General features: G+C 47.8%; 2 protein-coding genes across 2 annotated transcripts in view; both read right to left on the bottom strand.

The window, feature by feature from the left end:
• The window catches only part of LOC139572868 (CUB and sushi domain-containing protein 3-like), a 1528140-nt gene that overhangs the window by 1095497 nt on the left and 417214 nt on the right, over nt 1–15429 (bottom strand). The window lies entirely within an intron of this gene.
• Nucleotides 108–15429, bottom strand: part of LOC139572851 (CUB and sushi domain-containing protein 3-like) — a 107956-nt gene continuing 92634 nt past the window's right edge. Inside the window, exons 7-13 of the mRNA XM_071395661.1 lie at nt 10510–10634; nt 9394–9515; nt 6824–6927; nt 5908–6020; nt 1857–2039; nt 1372–1562; nt 108–251 (exon numbers count right to left, since the gene is read on the bottom strand). Coding sequence (XP_071251762.1) covers nt 108–251; nt 1372–1562; nt 1857–2039; nt 5908–6020; nt 6824–6927; nt 9394–9515; nt 10510–10634 — 982 coding nt within the window. The remainder of the gene's footprint in view (nt 252–1371; nt 1563–1856; nt 2040–5907; nt 6021–6823; nt 6928–9393; nt 9516–10509; nt 10635–15429) is intronic.

The following is a 15429-nucleotide window of genomic DNA, read 5'->3' as shown; positions in this document are numbered from 1 at the left end:
ACTGCTGTAGGTGATGTTGAACCCTCGTCCGGACATGGAGTGGTCTGCCTTCCCCCCCTCCCAAAACAAAGTGACTTGTAAGACATGTGTGGTGGTAGTAGAGCAGGTTACTGACTGCTGTAGGTGATGTTGAACCCTCGTCCGGACATGGAGTGGTCTGCCTGGAACTCCAGCTGTAGTATGTTGCTGTTGGAGCTGAAGTGGGAGGGAACCTCGGCCCCTGAGTATCTCCCCAGGATGGACGAGCCCGCCTGGTACGACCACATCGGATTTAAACGGATTTAAACAACACAACACTATTCAAATAAACTATACACTTAAACATCACAAACGTTTTGGTAAAACAAGAAAATGAAAGAATTTACCACAAACCAAGAGGCAATAAGAGATTAACTAAAATACCCTAAAATCACAGAAAGAATGTAAGAGACCACTAACATAAAGCTAGGAAGCTTTCCGGCTTCGCTAAAACGGTGGGTTTTTTAAAGAGTGATTTAAAAACCTCCATGATGCCTTTCCCCTTTTACTAGCTACTCAATCAATTATCAATCCATTACCTGGTCTCAGTCAATCCATTACCTGGTCTCAATTAATCTATTACCTGGTCTCAATTAATCCATTACCTGGTCTCAATTAATCCATTACCTGGTCTCAATCAATTCATTACCTGATCTCAATCAATCCATTACCTGGTCTCAGTCAATCCATTACCTGGTCTCAATCAATCCATTACCTGGTCTTAATCAATATATTACCTGGTCTCAATTAATCCATTACCTGGTCTCAATTAATCCATTACCTGGTCTCAATTAATCCATTACCTGGTCTCAATTAATCCATTACCTGGTCTCAATCAATCCATTACCTGGTCTCAATCAATCCATTACCTGGTCTCAATCAATCCATTACCTAGTCTCAATTAATCCATTACCTGGTCTCAATTAATCCATTACCTGGTCTCAATTAATCCATTACCTGGTCTCAATCAATCCATTACCTGGTCTCAATGAATCCATTACCTGGTCTCAATTAATCTATTATCTGGTCTCATTCAATCCATTACCTGGTCTCAATGAATCTATTACCTGGTCTCAATTAATCCCTTATCTAGTCTCAATCAATCCATTACCTGGTCTCAATCAATCCATTACCTGGTCTCAATTTATCCATGACCTGGTCTCAATCAATCCATTACCTGGTCTCAATCAATCCATTACCTGGTCTCAATCAATCCATTACCTGGTCTCAATTAATCCATTACCTGGTCTCAATTAATCCATTACCTGGTCTCAATTAATCCATTACCTCGTCTCAATCAATCCATTACCTGGTCTCAATCAATCCATTACCTAGTCTCAATTAATCCATTACCTGGTCTCCGTCCTTGACGGTGAGGAAGTCGTATGGAGGCTCCAGGTCAAAGTCGTTGAAGGCCAGGTGGATCCGGCTGCCGGGTTCAGAGATGATGATCCACACACAGTTCAGGTTGTTCCCATAGCCTTCTGGGTAGTCAGGGGACAGCACAGTGCCCACGGCCGCCGTGAAGTTGGAGAAACATGGGACTGTGGGAGTTTGAAAAAGGAGTGGGTTAGGTGTAGAAATGTTTATGTTTGTATGTTCCTATGTTATTTGTTCACTCATGAACACATGTTCATTAAGGTATTCCACCGAGGCAGGATGGGAGGGTTTTCCTATAAATTGACATACTCTGTTACGTATGGGATGTAAAACCTGAAAAGTGTAATGATGTATTTCATGACTTATTTTAATAAAAACATATTCCACAGAATTACTCTGCTTTAAGGCATTTCCAACAATGAACATACTCTCCATACTCTGCAAGTCCAGATACTCACATATGCAAATGGGGATGTTAGCAGACCATTGGTTGTTGTTCTGACAGGTGATCATCCTCTCTCCAATCAGCTCGAAGCCAAACTGGCACTCGAATCGCAGCACGTTCCCGTTCAGAAACCCACTGCCCTCCTGGAAGCCATACAGAGGTGTGCCTGGGTCCCCACAACTCTCCTTATCAATCTCTGTCAGAGAAAGAGATAGGGATTAGTCAAATGTTAGATACTATCAGTATCAAACAGATAAGGGACTATCTCATAGGGTCTCTGGTGCTGGTCTGGGATGGAGGTAGTCTGGTGTTGGGCCAGGTCTGGGATGGAGGTAGTCTGGTGCTGGACCAGGTCTGGGATAGAGGTAGTCTGGTGCTGGGCCAGGTCTGGGATGGAGGTAGTCTGGTGTTGGACCAGGTCTGGGATGGAGGTGGTCTGGTGCTGGGCCAGGTCTGGGATGGAGGTAGTCTGGTTTTGGGCCAGGTCTGGGATGGAGGTAGTCTGTGTGGGGCCAGGTCTGGGATGGAGGTAGTCTGGACCAGGTCTGGGATAGAGGTAGTCTGGTCCTGGGCCAGGTCTGGGATGGAGGTAGTCTGGTGTTGGGCCAGGTCTGGGATGGAGGTAGTCTGGTGCTGGGCCAGGTCTGGGATGGAGGTAGTCTGGTGCTGGGCCAGGTCTGGGATGGAGGTAGTCTGGACCAGGTCTGGGATAGAGGTAGTCTGGTCCTGGGCCAGGTCTGGGATGGAGGTAGTCTGGACCAGGTCTGGGATGGAGGTTGGGGGCTGGGCCAGGTCTGGGATGGAGGTAGTCTGGTGCTGGACCAGGTCTGGGATGGAGGTAGTCTGGTGCTGGGCCAGGTCTGGGATGGAGGTAGTCTGGACCAGGTCTGGGATAGAGGTAGTCTGGTCCTGGGCCAGGTCTGGGATGGAGGTAGTCTGGTGTTGGGCCAGGTCTAGGATGGAGGTAGTCTGGGCCAGGTCTGGGATAGAGGTAGTCTGGTCCTGGGCCAGGTCTGGGATGGAGGTAGTCTGGACCAGGTCTGGGATGGAGGTTGGGGGCTGGGCCAGGTCTGGGATGGAGGTAGCCTGGTGTTGGGCCAGGTCTGGGATGGAGGTAGTCTGGTGTTGGGCCAGGTCTGGGATGGAGGTAGTCTGGGCCAGGTCTGGGATGGAGGTAGTCTGGTGCTGGGCCAGGTCTGGGATAGAGGTAGTCTGGTGCTGGGCCAGGTCTGGGATGGAGGTAATCTGGTGCTGGGCCAGGTCTGGGATGGAGGTAGTCTGGTGCTGGGCCAGGTCTGGGATAGAGGTAGTCTGGTGCTGGGCCAGGTCTGGGATGGAGGTAGTCTGGTGCTGGACCAGGTCTGGGATGGAGGTAGTCTGGTGCTGGGCCAGGTCTGGGATGGAGGTAGTCTGGTGCTGGGCCAGGTCTGGGATGGAGGTAGTCTGGTTTTGGGCCAGGTCTGGGATGGAGGTAGTCTGGTGTTGGACCAGGTCTGGGATGGAGGTGGTCTGGTGCTGGGCCAGGTCTGGGATGGAGGTAGTCTGGGCCAGGTCTGGGATAGAGGTAGTCTGGTCCTGGGCCAGGTCTGGGATGGAGGTAGTCTGGACCAGGTCTGGGATGGAGGTTGGGGGCTGGGCCAGGTCTGGGATGGAGGTAGCCTGGTGTTGGGCCAGGTCTGGGATGGAGGTAGTCTGGTGTTGGGCCAGGTCTGGGATGGAGGTAGTCTGGGCCAGGTCTGGGATGGAGGTAGTCTGGTGCTGGGCCAGGTCTGGGATAGAGGTAGTCTGGTGCTGGGCCAGGTCTGGGATGGAGGTAGTCTGGTGCTGGGCCAGGTCTGGGATGGAGGTAGTCTGGTCCAAGTCTGGGATGGAGGTAGTCTGGTGCTGGGCCAGGTCTGGGATGGAGGTAGTCTGGTCCAAGTCTGGGATGGAGGTAGTCTGGTGTTGGGCCAGGTCTGGGATGGAGGTAGTCTGGACCAGGTCTGGGATAGAGGTAGTCTGGTCCTGGGCCAGGTCTGGGATGGAGGTAGTCTGGTGTTGGGCCAGGTCTGGGATGGAGGTAGTCTGGTGCTGGGCCAGGTCTGGGATGGAGGTAGTCTGGTGCTGGGCCAGGTCTGGGATGGAGGTAGTCTGGACCAGGTCTGGGATAGAGGTAGTCTGGTCCTGGGCCAGGTCTGGGATGGAGGTAGTCTGGACCAGGTCTGGGATGGAGGTTGGGGGCTGGGCCAGGTCTGGGATGGAGGTAGTCTGGTGCTGGACCAGGTCTGGGATGGAGGTAGTCTGGTGCTGGGCCAGGTCTGGGATGGAGGTAGTCTGGACCAGGTCTGGGATAGAGGTAGTCTGGTCCTGGGCCAGGTCTGGGATGGAGGTAGTCTGGTGCTGGGCCAGGTCTGGGATAGAGGTAGTCTGGTGCTGGGCCAGGTCTGGGATGGAGGTAGTCTGGTGCTGGACCAGGTCTGGGATGGAGGTAGTCTGGTGCTGGGCCAGGTCTGGGATGGAGGTAGTCTGGTGCTGGGCCAGGTCTGGGATGGAGGTAGTCTGGTGCTGGGCCAGGTCTGGGATAGAGGTAGTCTGGTGTTGGGCCAGGTCTAGGATGGAGGTAGTCTGGTGCTGGACCAGGTCTGGGATGGAGGTAGTCTGGTGCTGGGCCAGGTCTGGGATGGAGGTAGTCTGGTGCTGGACCAGGTCTGGGATAGAGGTAGTCTGGTGTTGGGCCAGGTCTGGGATGGAGGTAGTCTGGTCCAAGTCTGGGATGGAGGTAGTCTGGTGCTGGGCCAGGTCTGGGATGGAGGTAGTCTGGTGCTGGGCCAGGTCTGGGATAGAGGTAGTCTGGTGCTGGGCCAGGTCTGGGATGGAGGTAGTCTGGTGCTGGACCAGGTCTGGGATGGAGGTAGTCTGGTGCTGGGCCAGGTCTGGGATGGAGGTAGTCTGGTGCTGGGCCAGGTCTGGGATAGAGGTAGTCTGGTGCTGGGCCAGGTCTGGGATGGAGGTAGTCTGGTGCTGGACCAGGTCTGGGATGGAGGTAGTCTGGTGCTGGGCCAGGTCTGGGATGGAGGTAGTCTGGTGCTGGGCCAGGTCTGGGATGGAGGTAGTCTGGTGCTGGGCCAGGTCTGGGATAGAGGTAGTCTGGTGTTGGGCCAGGTCTAGGATGGAGGTAGTCTGGTGCTGGACCAGGTCTGGGATGGAGGTAGTCTGGTGCTGGGCCAGGTCTGGGATGGAGGTAGTCTGGTGCTGGACCAGGTCTGGGATAGAGGTAGTCTGGTGTTGGGCCAGGTCTGGGATGGAGGTAGTCTGGTCCAAGTCTGGGATGGAGGTAGTCTGGTGCTGGGCCAGGTCTGGGATAGAGGTAGTCTGGTGCTGGGCCAGGTCTGGGATGGAGGTAGTCTGGTGCTGGGCCAGGTCTGGGATAGAGGTAGTCTGGTGCTGGGCCAGGTCTGGGATGGAGGTAGTCTGGTGCTGGGGCTATGGTCAAGAGGCTGGGGGCTAGGGGCAGGGGATAAGTACTCGGGATAGGGGCTGGGGATAGGGGCTGGGGATAGGGGCTGGGGGCTAGGGGCTGGGGTTAGGGGCTTGGGGCTGGGATATATGCTGGTGATAGGGGCTGGGGATAGGGGCTGGGGATAGGGGCTGGGGATAGGGGCTGGGGGCTAGGGGCTGGGGTTAGGGGCTGGGGTTAGGGGCCTGGGGCTGGGATATGTGCTGGTGATAGGGGCTGGGGATAGGGGCTGGGGACTAGGGGCTGGGGGCTAGGGGCTGGGGATAGGGGCTGGGGGATAGGGGCTGGGGGATAGGGGCTGGGGGCTAGGGGCTGGGGATAGGGGCTGGGGATAGGGGCTGGTGATAGGGGCTGGGGCTAGGGGCTGGGGCTAGGGGCTGGGGATAGGGACTGGGGATAGGTGCTGGGGATAGGGGCTTGGGATAGGGGCTGGGTGCTGGGGATAGGTCTGGGACAGGCATGGGCTAAGGTAGGTTGATAGTGTGTGTACCTCAACATTGTATCGTTATCAGCACAGAGGAGGACTGTACACTGTGTCGAGGGTTAAAGAGGTTGATAGTTCGTGTACCTTTATAGTTGATCTTGAAGCCGATAGATCCCACGCTCTCATCAGACTGAAGGTGGAGCCACATTTGATGGGACATGCTGACAATAAGGTCTGGCACGAAGCTGCCTGTCAGGCTGCAGACAAGAGCACAATACAACCAATGGCCCGTCACAATTCTGCCCTTCAGCCAATCAGATCGGTTGTTATTGTAAATAAGAATCTGTTCTTTAATGGACTTATCTGTCCAATTAAAAGTTCAATACAAGAACATAATTAAGAGACGAGGTGATCTTAAAGGCTATTTACCTTTTTTAAACAACCAGTCATGTAAGAGAGACTTGACAATACGTCATTATTGTAAACAACAGACATGTTTATTAGTTAGGGTTAATATTAACATTAAATAACAACGTGGAATGTAAGTGGACTTAATTGAACCATCAAACATGTTTATTTAAGTATAATCTCACTGTCACGATCGTCGTTACGTGAAAGAGAGGAGGACCAAGGCGCAGCGTGAAATGAACAAATATTTAATCGACGAAGAACACTTACACAAACTAAACAAAACAACAAAAGTGAAGCTATAATAATGACAAGTGCAGACACAGGCAACTTACACATAGACATAGACAATCACCCACAAACTACCTAATGACTATGGCTGCCTAAATATGTCTCCCGATCAGAGACAACGATAGACAGCTGTCTCTAATTGAGAACCAATCTAGGCACCATAGACATACATACACCTAGACTAAACACTGCCCCATAAACATACAAAAACACCTAGACAATTCAAAACACATACATCCCCCATGTCACACCCTGACCTAACTAAAATAATAAAGAAAACAAAGATACCTAAGGCCAGGGCGTGACACTCACAGCTATATCATGCTAGATTTGGTTGTGGGGATCTGAGGATAATACCTACACTTGTATTATTGTTCTCGAGTCTCCGACTTGCCCTCCGTCTCCGATGGTTAACGAATCATAGCCGATCTCCAGGTCAAACTCCTCAAAGTTGATCTGGATAACCTGTTGAAGTATACCGATTTATACAACGTATACTGCCAAACGTATTTTAGACTAATTTATATTATTAAACACATTATTATTCATCGGACAACAAAAATGAATGCATTGCTTTATTTGACGTGAAAGATTTAAATTTTCAACAGAAATAAACAGTGTGTTCATTTAAGAGGCTTTATAATAGGGACGTGGTATCTGGTAAAACGACAGCTAGTCCACCGCCGACAGGAAGCTCTAGAGAAGATAACAGCAACACAATCCACCCAGCGACTGCTATTACCTCAGCATGTCACAGTATGTGACCGGAGAATCCTTCCACATTTACCTCATATCACATTCAGCATGTCACAGTATGTGACCAGAGAATCATTCCACATTTACCTCATATCACATTTCATAAACAGACGTACCGGCAGCTGCTGATTCACATAAAACACACCGTTGGGAGAATGTTTTTCGAATCATATTCATTCAAGTCATTTTTCTGATGTTTACTAAATATCCGCCCACACAGCTTTCGGTTCACAATGAGTGAAAGACAATTCGATTAAACACAAAAGAAACCAAAAATTAATCCTAACAAGTCCTGTCAAACGGATGAATTTCGTCAAGTAGAGTGGACGTGTGTGTTTCTCTCACCAAAAGCAAGGCCCTGAACTGTTCAAACCCAGAAGCTCTGCAAATGGTCTTCAGGGAGGACTTTATAGATTGCTAATGGCACGGATTTGACAATCCCCCTCAGAACACAAATCAAATATTGAGAAGCAATCATGCAATGATGCAATTTGAGATGAACTTATTGACTGAAATAATGAATTGCCTTTCTGCCTTCCCCCTTTTTATGAATCTTCTGGTCACAGTCACCTACGATGCATCCCACATAGCATCCTGTTTTATATATAGTGCACAACTTCTGACCAGAGCCATATTGGGCCCTGATGAAATGTTAGTGCACTATATAGGGAATGGGTTGCTATTTGGGATGCATGGTAGCTGACTGTGATTGAGCTACTCTCCTCCCTTAAATTTAACCATACGCACAACCGAATATAACATGTCACATGCAGGGAAGCTTTCAACATATAACATGACACATGCAGGGAAGCTTTCAACATATAACATGACACATGCAGGGAAGCTTTTAACATATAACATGACACATGCAGGGAGGCTTTTAACATATAACATGACACATGCAGGGAAGCTTTTAACATATAACATGACACATGCAGGGAGGCTTTTAACATATAACATGACACATGCAGGGAGGCTTTTAACATATAACATGACACATGCAGGGAGGCTTTTAACATATAACATGACACATGCAGGGAAGCTTTTAACATATAACATGACACATGCAGGGAGGCTTTTAACATATAACATGACACATGCAGGGAAGCTTTTAACACAACCAAATATAACATGGCACATGCAGGGAAGCTTTTAACACAACCAAATATAACATGGCACATGCAGGGAAGCTTTTAACATATACCGGGACACATGCAGGGAAGCTTAATCTGAATGAAGAAAAACGGTGGAGCAGAATATTGTTGTATTTAAGTGTACTTCTACCCCGTCCACACGGAGCTCAGATTGAAGCTTTAAAATGCCACGCGTGTCACATTTCTGTCGATGCCGACAGCGAAACATGACGGCAACATGCTTCTGTTGTTCTCTAGGACCTTGTAGTGTCTGTGCTTTGGGGACAGGAGAGCACAGCGTCCCAAAGTGCACTCTATTCTTTAGATAGTGCACTTTACCAAATGGCCGCTGGTCAAACGTAGTGCACTAAATAGGGAAAATGGTGACATTTGTGACGCACCGTATGCCTGCAGTGTTTTCACGTAACAAAACAATGTTGAATTAGCAATGCAGGAACAGTGCATAATTATCCTAATGACGTTAGGTAACGTTAGCTAACACATGGTACTGTGAAGCATAGATAATGACTTCAATGTCAACGAGAGATTGGGAGAGACTAGGAGAGACTAGGAGAGACTGGGATAGACTAGGAGAGACTGGGAGAGCATGGGAGAGCATGGGGGAGACTAGGAGAGCATAGCAGAGACTGGGAGAGACTAGGATAGACTAGGAGAGCATAAGAGAGACTAGGAGAGCATAAGAGAGACTAGGAGAGACTGGGAGAGACTAGGAGAGCATAGGAGATACTAGGAGAGACTAGGAGAGCATAAGAGAGACTAGGAGAGCATAAGAGAGACTAGGAGAGACTGGGAGAGACTAGGATAGACTAGGAGAGCATAGGAGATACTAGGAGAGACTAGGAGAGCATAGGAGAGACTGGGAGAGACTAGGATAGACTAGGAGAGCATAGCAGAGACTAGGAGAGGCTAGGAGAGCATAGGAGAGACTAGGAGAGACTAGGAGAGACTAGGAGAGCATAGGAGAGACTAGGAGAGACTAGGAGAGAGCTGACAGGTAAAGGCTTACGCATATAAACCGTACCTTATTGGGGTTACTAGCAGTGATAATCCACACACAGTGGGAATTACTCTCGTACTGGATGGGGAAATTGGGAGAGGTGAAAGTCCCCGATGGACCCTGGAGTGTCGATCCGCACGTTTTCACTGAAACAAGAGACAGGAGTGAGATGTTTAAATGAGAGACTAGAATATGTCACGTTTTGTCAATGTTCCGCGGCTCTTTAACTGAAACAAGACTCAATCACTCAAAGATTCAATCATGGACACTCTTACTGACAGTTGTGGCTGCTTTGTGTGATGTATTGTTGTCTCTACCTTCTTGCCCTTTGTGCTGTTGTCTGTGCCCAATAATGTTTGTACCATGTTTTGTGCTGCTACCATGTTGTGTTGCTACCATGTTGTTGTCATGTTGTGCTGCTGCCATGTTGTGCTGCTACCATGTTGTTGTCATGTTGTGTTGCTACCATGCTGTGTTGTCATGTGTCGCTGCCTTGCTATGTTGTTGTCTTTGGTCTCTCTTTATGTAGTGTTGTGGTGTCTCTCTTGTCGTGATGTGTGTTTTGCCCTATATTTTATTTACTTTATTTTTATTTTTCAATCCCCCGTCCCCGCAAGAGGCCTTTTGCCTTTTGGTAGGCCGTCATTGTAAATAATAATTTGTTCTTAACTGACTTGTCTAGTTAAATAAAGGTTAAATAAAAAATAATTTTTTAAAAAAGAGACAGGAGTGAGATATTTAAATGGGATACTAGAAAATGTCATGTTTAGTCAATGTTCCACCGCTCTTTAACTGAAACAAAGAGAAAAGAGTGAGATGTTTAAATGCAGAGAGGGAATAATACTGTGTGTAAAGGGCTGCTGGTGTAATATTCTCTGCTATCGTACAATATTAAACAGAGGTAAAGGATTGACCATTAGAATCTGCATATATCCACAGGCCCTGGTTTAATCAAAGCAGTTATCTATATTAGATGTACCAGGAAGAGGGCTTCACCTTTGCAGACGGGTCTGTGGTCGCTCCAGGCAGCAGTTATCTATATTAGATGTACCATGAAGAGGGCCTCACCTTTACAGACAGGTCTGTGGTCGCTCCAGGCAGCATGTATCTATATTAGATGTACCAGGAAGAGGGACTCACCTTTGCAGACAGGTCTGTGGTCGCTCCAGGCAGCGAACACCTCAGCCACCCTCTGACAAGTGATGGTCTTGGAGCCCTGCAGCACATGGTCCTCATCACAGGTGAACTGAGCCGTCGCTCCAATGCTTGAACACATAACAACACGTTCATGTCATAAAGGAAGTCTTTAAAAGAAAAAGGTTGAGAGGAGCTCCACCCACACAGTCTAGCTCCACCCACACAGTCTAGCTCCACACACACCGTCTAGCTCCACCCACACAGTCTAGCTCCACACACACCGTCTAGCTCCACCCACACAGTCTAGCTCCACACACACCGTCTAGCTCCACCCACACAGTCTAGCTCCACCCACACAGTCTAGCTCCACCCACACAGTCTAGCTCCACACACACCGTCTAGCTCCACCCACACAGACTAGCACCACCCACACAGTCTAGCTCCACCCACACAGTCTAGCTCCACACACATCGTCTAGCTCCACCCACACAGTCTAGCTCCACACACACCGTCTAGCTCCACCCACACAGACTAGCACCACCCACACAGTCTAGCTCCACCTACACAGTCTAGCTCCACCCACACATACTAGCTCCACCCACACAGTCTAGCTCCACCCACACAGTCTAGCTCCACCCACACAGTCTAGCTCCACCCACACAGTCTAGCTCCACACACACCGTCTAGCTCCACCCACACAGACTAGCACCACCCACACAGTCTAGCTCCACCTACACAGTCTAGCTCCACCCACACAGACTAGCTCCACCCACACAGTCTAGCTCCACCCACACAGTCTAATATAATAAGAAGCTTTAGGATAATTTGGAATATGGACTGAGGACATATTATGGACATATGGACTGAGGACATATGGACTGAGGATATATTATGGACAGATGGACTGAGGACATATTATGGACAGATGGACTGAGGACATATTATGGACAGATGGACTGAGGACATATTATGGACAGATGGACTGAGGACATATTATGGACAGATGGACTGAGGACATATTATGGACAGATAGACTGAAGACATATTATGGACAGATGGACTGAGGCCATATCATGGACAGACAGACTGAGGCAGTACTCTGGACAGACAGACTGATGCTATATTACTGACAGATGGCCATATTACTGACAGATGGCCATATTACTGACAGATGGCCATATTACTGACAGATGGCCATATTACTGACAGATGGCCGTATTACTGACAGATGGCCATATTACTGACAGATGGCCGTATTACTGACAGATGGCCATATTACTGACAGATGGCCATATTACTGACAGATGGCCATATTACTGACAGATGGCCATATTACTGACAGATGGCCATATTACTGACAGATGGCCATATTACTGACAGATGGCCGTATTACTGACAGATGGCCATATTACTGACAGATGGCCATATTACTGACAGATGGCCATATTACTGACAGATGGCCGTATTACTGACAGATGGCCATATTACTGACAGATGGCCATATTACTGACAGATGGCCATATTACTGACAGATGGCCATATTACTGACAGATGGCCATATTACTGACAGATGGCCATATTACTGACAGATGGCCGTATTACTGACAGATGGCCATATTACTGACAGATGGCCATATTACTGACAGATGGCCGTATTACTGACAGATGGCCATATTACTGACAGATGGCCATATTACTGACAGATGGCCATATTACTGACAGATGGCCATATTACTGACAGATGGCCATATTACTGACAGATGGCCATATTACTGACAGATGGCCATATTACTGACAGATGGCCATATTACTGACAGATGGCCATATTACTGACAGATGGCCGTATTACTGACAGATGGCCATATTACTGACAGATGGCCGTATTACTGACAGATGGCCGTATTACTGACAGATGGCCATATTACTGACAGATGGCCATATTACTGACAGATGGCCATATTACTGACAGATGGCCATATTACTGACAGATGGCCGTATTACTGACAGATGGCCGTATTACTGACAGATGGCCATATTACTGACAGATGGCCATATTACTGACAGATGGCCATATTACTGACAGATGGCCGTATTACTGACAGATGGCCGTATTACTGACAGATGGCCGTATTACTGACAGATGGCCGTATTACTGACAGATGGCCGTATTACTGACAGATGGCCGTATTACTGACAGATGGCCGTATTACTGACAGATGGCCATATTACTGACAGATGGCCATATTACTGACAGATGGCCATATTACTGACAGATGGCCATATTACGGACAGATGGCCATATTACTGACAGATGGCCGTATTACTGACAGATGGCCATATTACTGACAGATGGCCGTATTACTGACAGATGGCCATATTACTGACAGATGGCCGTATTACTGACAGATGGCCGTATTACTGACAGATGGCCATATTACTGACAGATGGCCATATTACTGACAGATGGCCATATTACTGACAGATGGCCATATTACTGACAGATGGCCATATTACTGACAGATGGCCATATTACTGACAGATGGCCGTATTACTGACAGATGGCCATATTACGGACAGATGGCCATATTACGGACAGATGGCCATATTACGGACAGATGGCCATATTACTGACAGATGGCCATATTACTGACAGATGGCCATCTTACTGACAGATGGCCATATTACTGACAGATGGCCATATTACGGACAGATGGCCATATTACGGACAGATGGCCATATTATTGACAGATGGCCATATTACTGACAGATGGCCATATTACTGACAGATGGCCATATTACTGACAGATGGCCATATTACTGACAGATGGCCATATTACTGACAGATGGCCATATTACTGACAGATGGCCATATTACTGACAGATGGCCATATTACTGACAGATGGCCATATTACTGACAGATGGCCATATTACTGACAGATGGCCATATTACTGACAGATGGCCGTATTACTGACAGATGGCCATATTACTGACAGATGGCCATATTACTGACAGATGGCCATATTACGGACAGATGGCCATATTACTGACAGATGGCCATATTACTGACAGATGGCCATATTACTGACAGATGGCCATATTACGGACAGATGGCCATATTACTGACAGATGGCCGTATTACTGACAGATGGCCATATTACTGACAGATGGCCATATTACTGACAGATGGCCATATTACTGACAGATGGCCATATTACTGACAGATGGCCATATTACTGACAGATGGCCGTATTACTGACAGATGGCCATATTACTGACAGATGGCCGTATTACTGACAGATGGCCGTATTACTGACAGATGGCCATATTACTGACAGATGGCCATATTACTGACAGATGGCCATATTACTGACAGATGGCCATATTACTGACAGATGGCCATATTACTGACAGATGGCCATATTACTGACAGATGGCCATATTACTGACAGATGGCCGTATTACTGACAGATGGCCATATTACTGACAGATGGCCGTATTACTGACAGATGGCCATATTACTGACAGATGGCCGTATTACTGACAGATGGCCGTATTACTGACAGATGGCCATATTACTGACAGATGGCCATATTACTGACAGATGGCCATATTACTGACAGATGGCCGTATTACTGACAGATGGCCATATTACTGACAGATGGCCATATTACTGACAGATGGCCGTATTACTGACAGATGGCCATATTACTGACAGATGGCCATATTACTGACAGATGGCCATATTACTGACAGATGGCCATATTACTGACAGATGGCCATATTACTGACAGATGGCCATATTACTGACAGATGGCCATATTACGGACAGATGGCCATATTACGGACAGATGGCCATATTACTGACAGATGGCCATATTACTGACAGATGGCCATATTACGGACAGATGGCCATATTACTGACAGATGGCCTTATTACTGACAGATGGCCGTATTACTGACAGATGGCCATATTACTGACAGATGGCCGTATTACTGACAGATGGCCGTATTACTGACAGATGGCCGTATTACTGACAGATGGCCGTATTACTGACAGATGGCCATATTACTGACAGATGGCCGTATTACTGACAGATGGCCGTATTACTGACAGATGGCCGTATTACTGACAGATGGCCGTATTACTGACAGATGGCCGTATTACTGACAGATGGCCATATTACTGACAGATGGCCGTATTACTGACAGATGGCCATATTACTGACAGATGGCCATATTACTGACAGATGGCCATATTACTGACAGATGGCCATATTACTGACAGATGGCCATATTACTGACAGATGGCCATATTACTGACAGATGGCCATATTACTGACAGATGGCCATATTACTGACAGATGGCCATATTACTGACAGATGGCCATATTACGGACAGATGGCCATATTACGGACAGATGGCCATATTACTGACAGATGGCCATATTACTGACAGATGGCCATATTACTGACAGATGGCCATATTACTGACAGATGGCCATATTACTGACAGATGGCCATATTACTGACAGATGGCCATATTACTGACAGATGGCCATATTACTGACAGATGGCCATATTACTGACAGATGGCCATATTACTGACAGATGGCCATATTACTGACAGATGGCCATATTACGGACAGATGGCCATATTACGGACAGATGGCCATATTACTGACAGATGGCCATATTACTGACAGATGGCCATATTACGGACAGATGGCCATATTACTGACAGATGGCCATATTACTGACAGATGGCCATATTACTGACAGATGGCCATATTACGGACAGATGGCCATATTACTGACAGATGGCCATATTACGGACAGATGGCCATATTACTGACAGATGGCCGTATTACTGACAGATGGCCATATTACTGACAGATGGCCATATTACTGACAGATGGCCATA

This window comes from Salvelinus alpinus, chromosome 4 (assembly GCF_045679555.1).
Source record: "Salvelinus alpinus chromosome 4, SLU_Salpinus.1, whole genome shotgun sequence".
Classification (NCBI taxonomy): Eukaryota; Metazoa; Chordata; class Actinopteri; order Salmoniformes; family Salmonidae; genus Salvelinus; species Salvelinus alpinus.
This window is presented reverse-complemented; position numbering and strand designations above follow the sequence as displayed.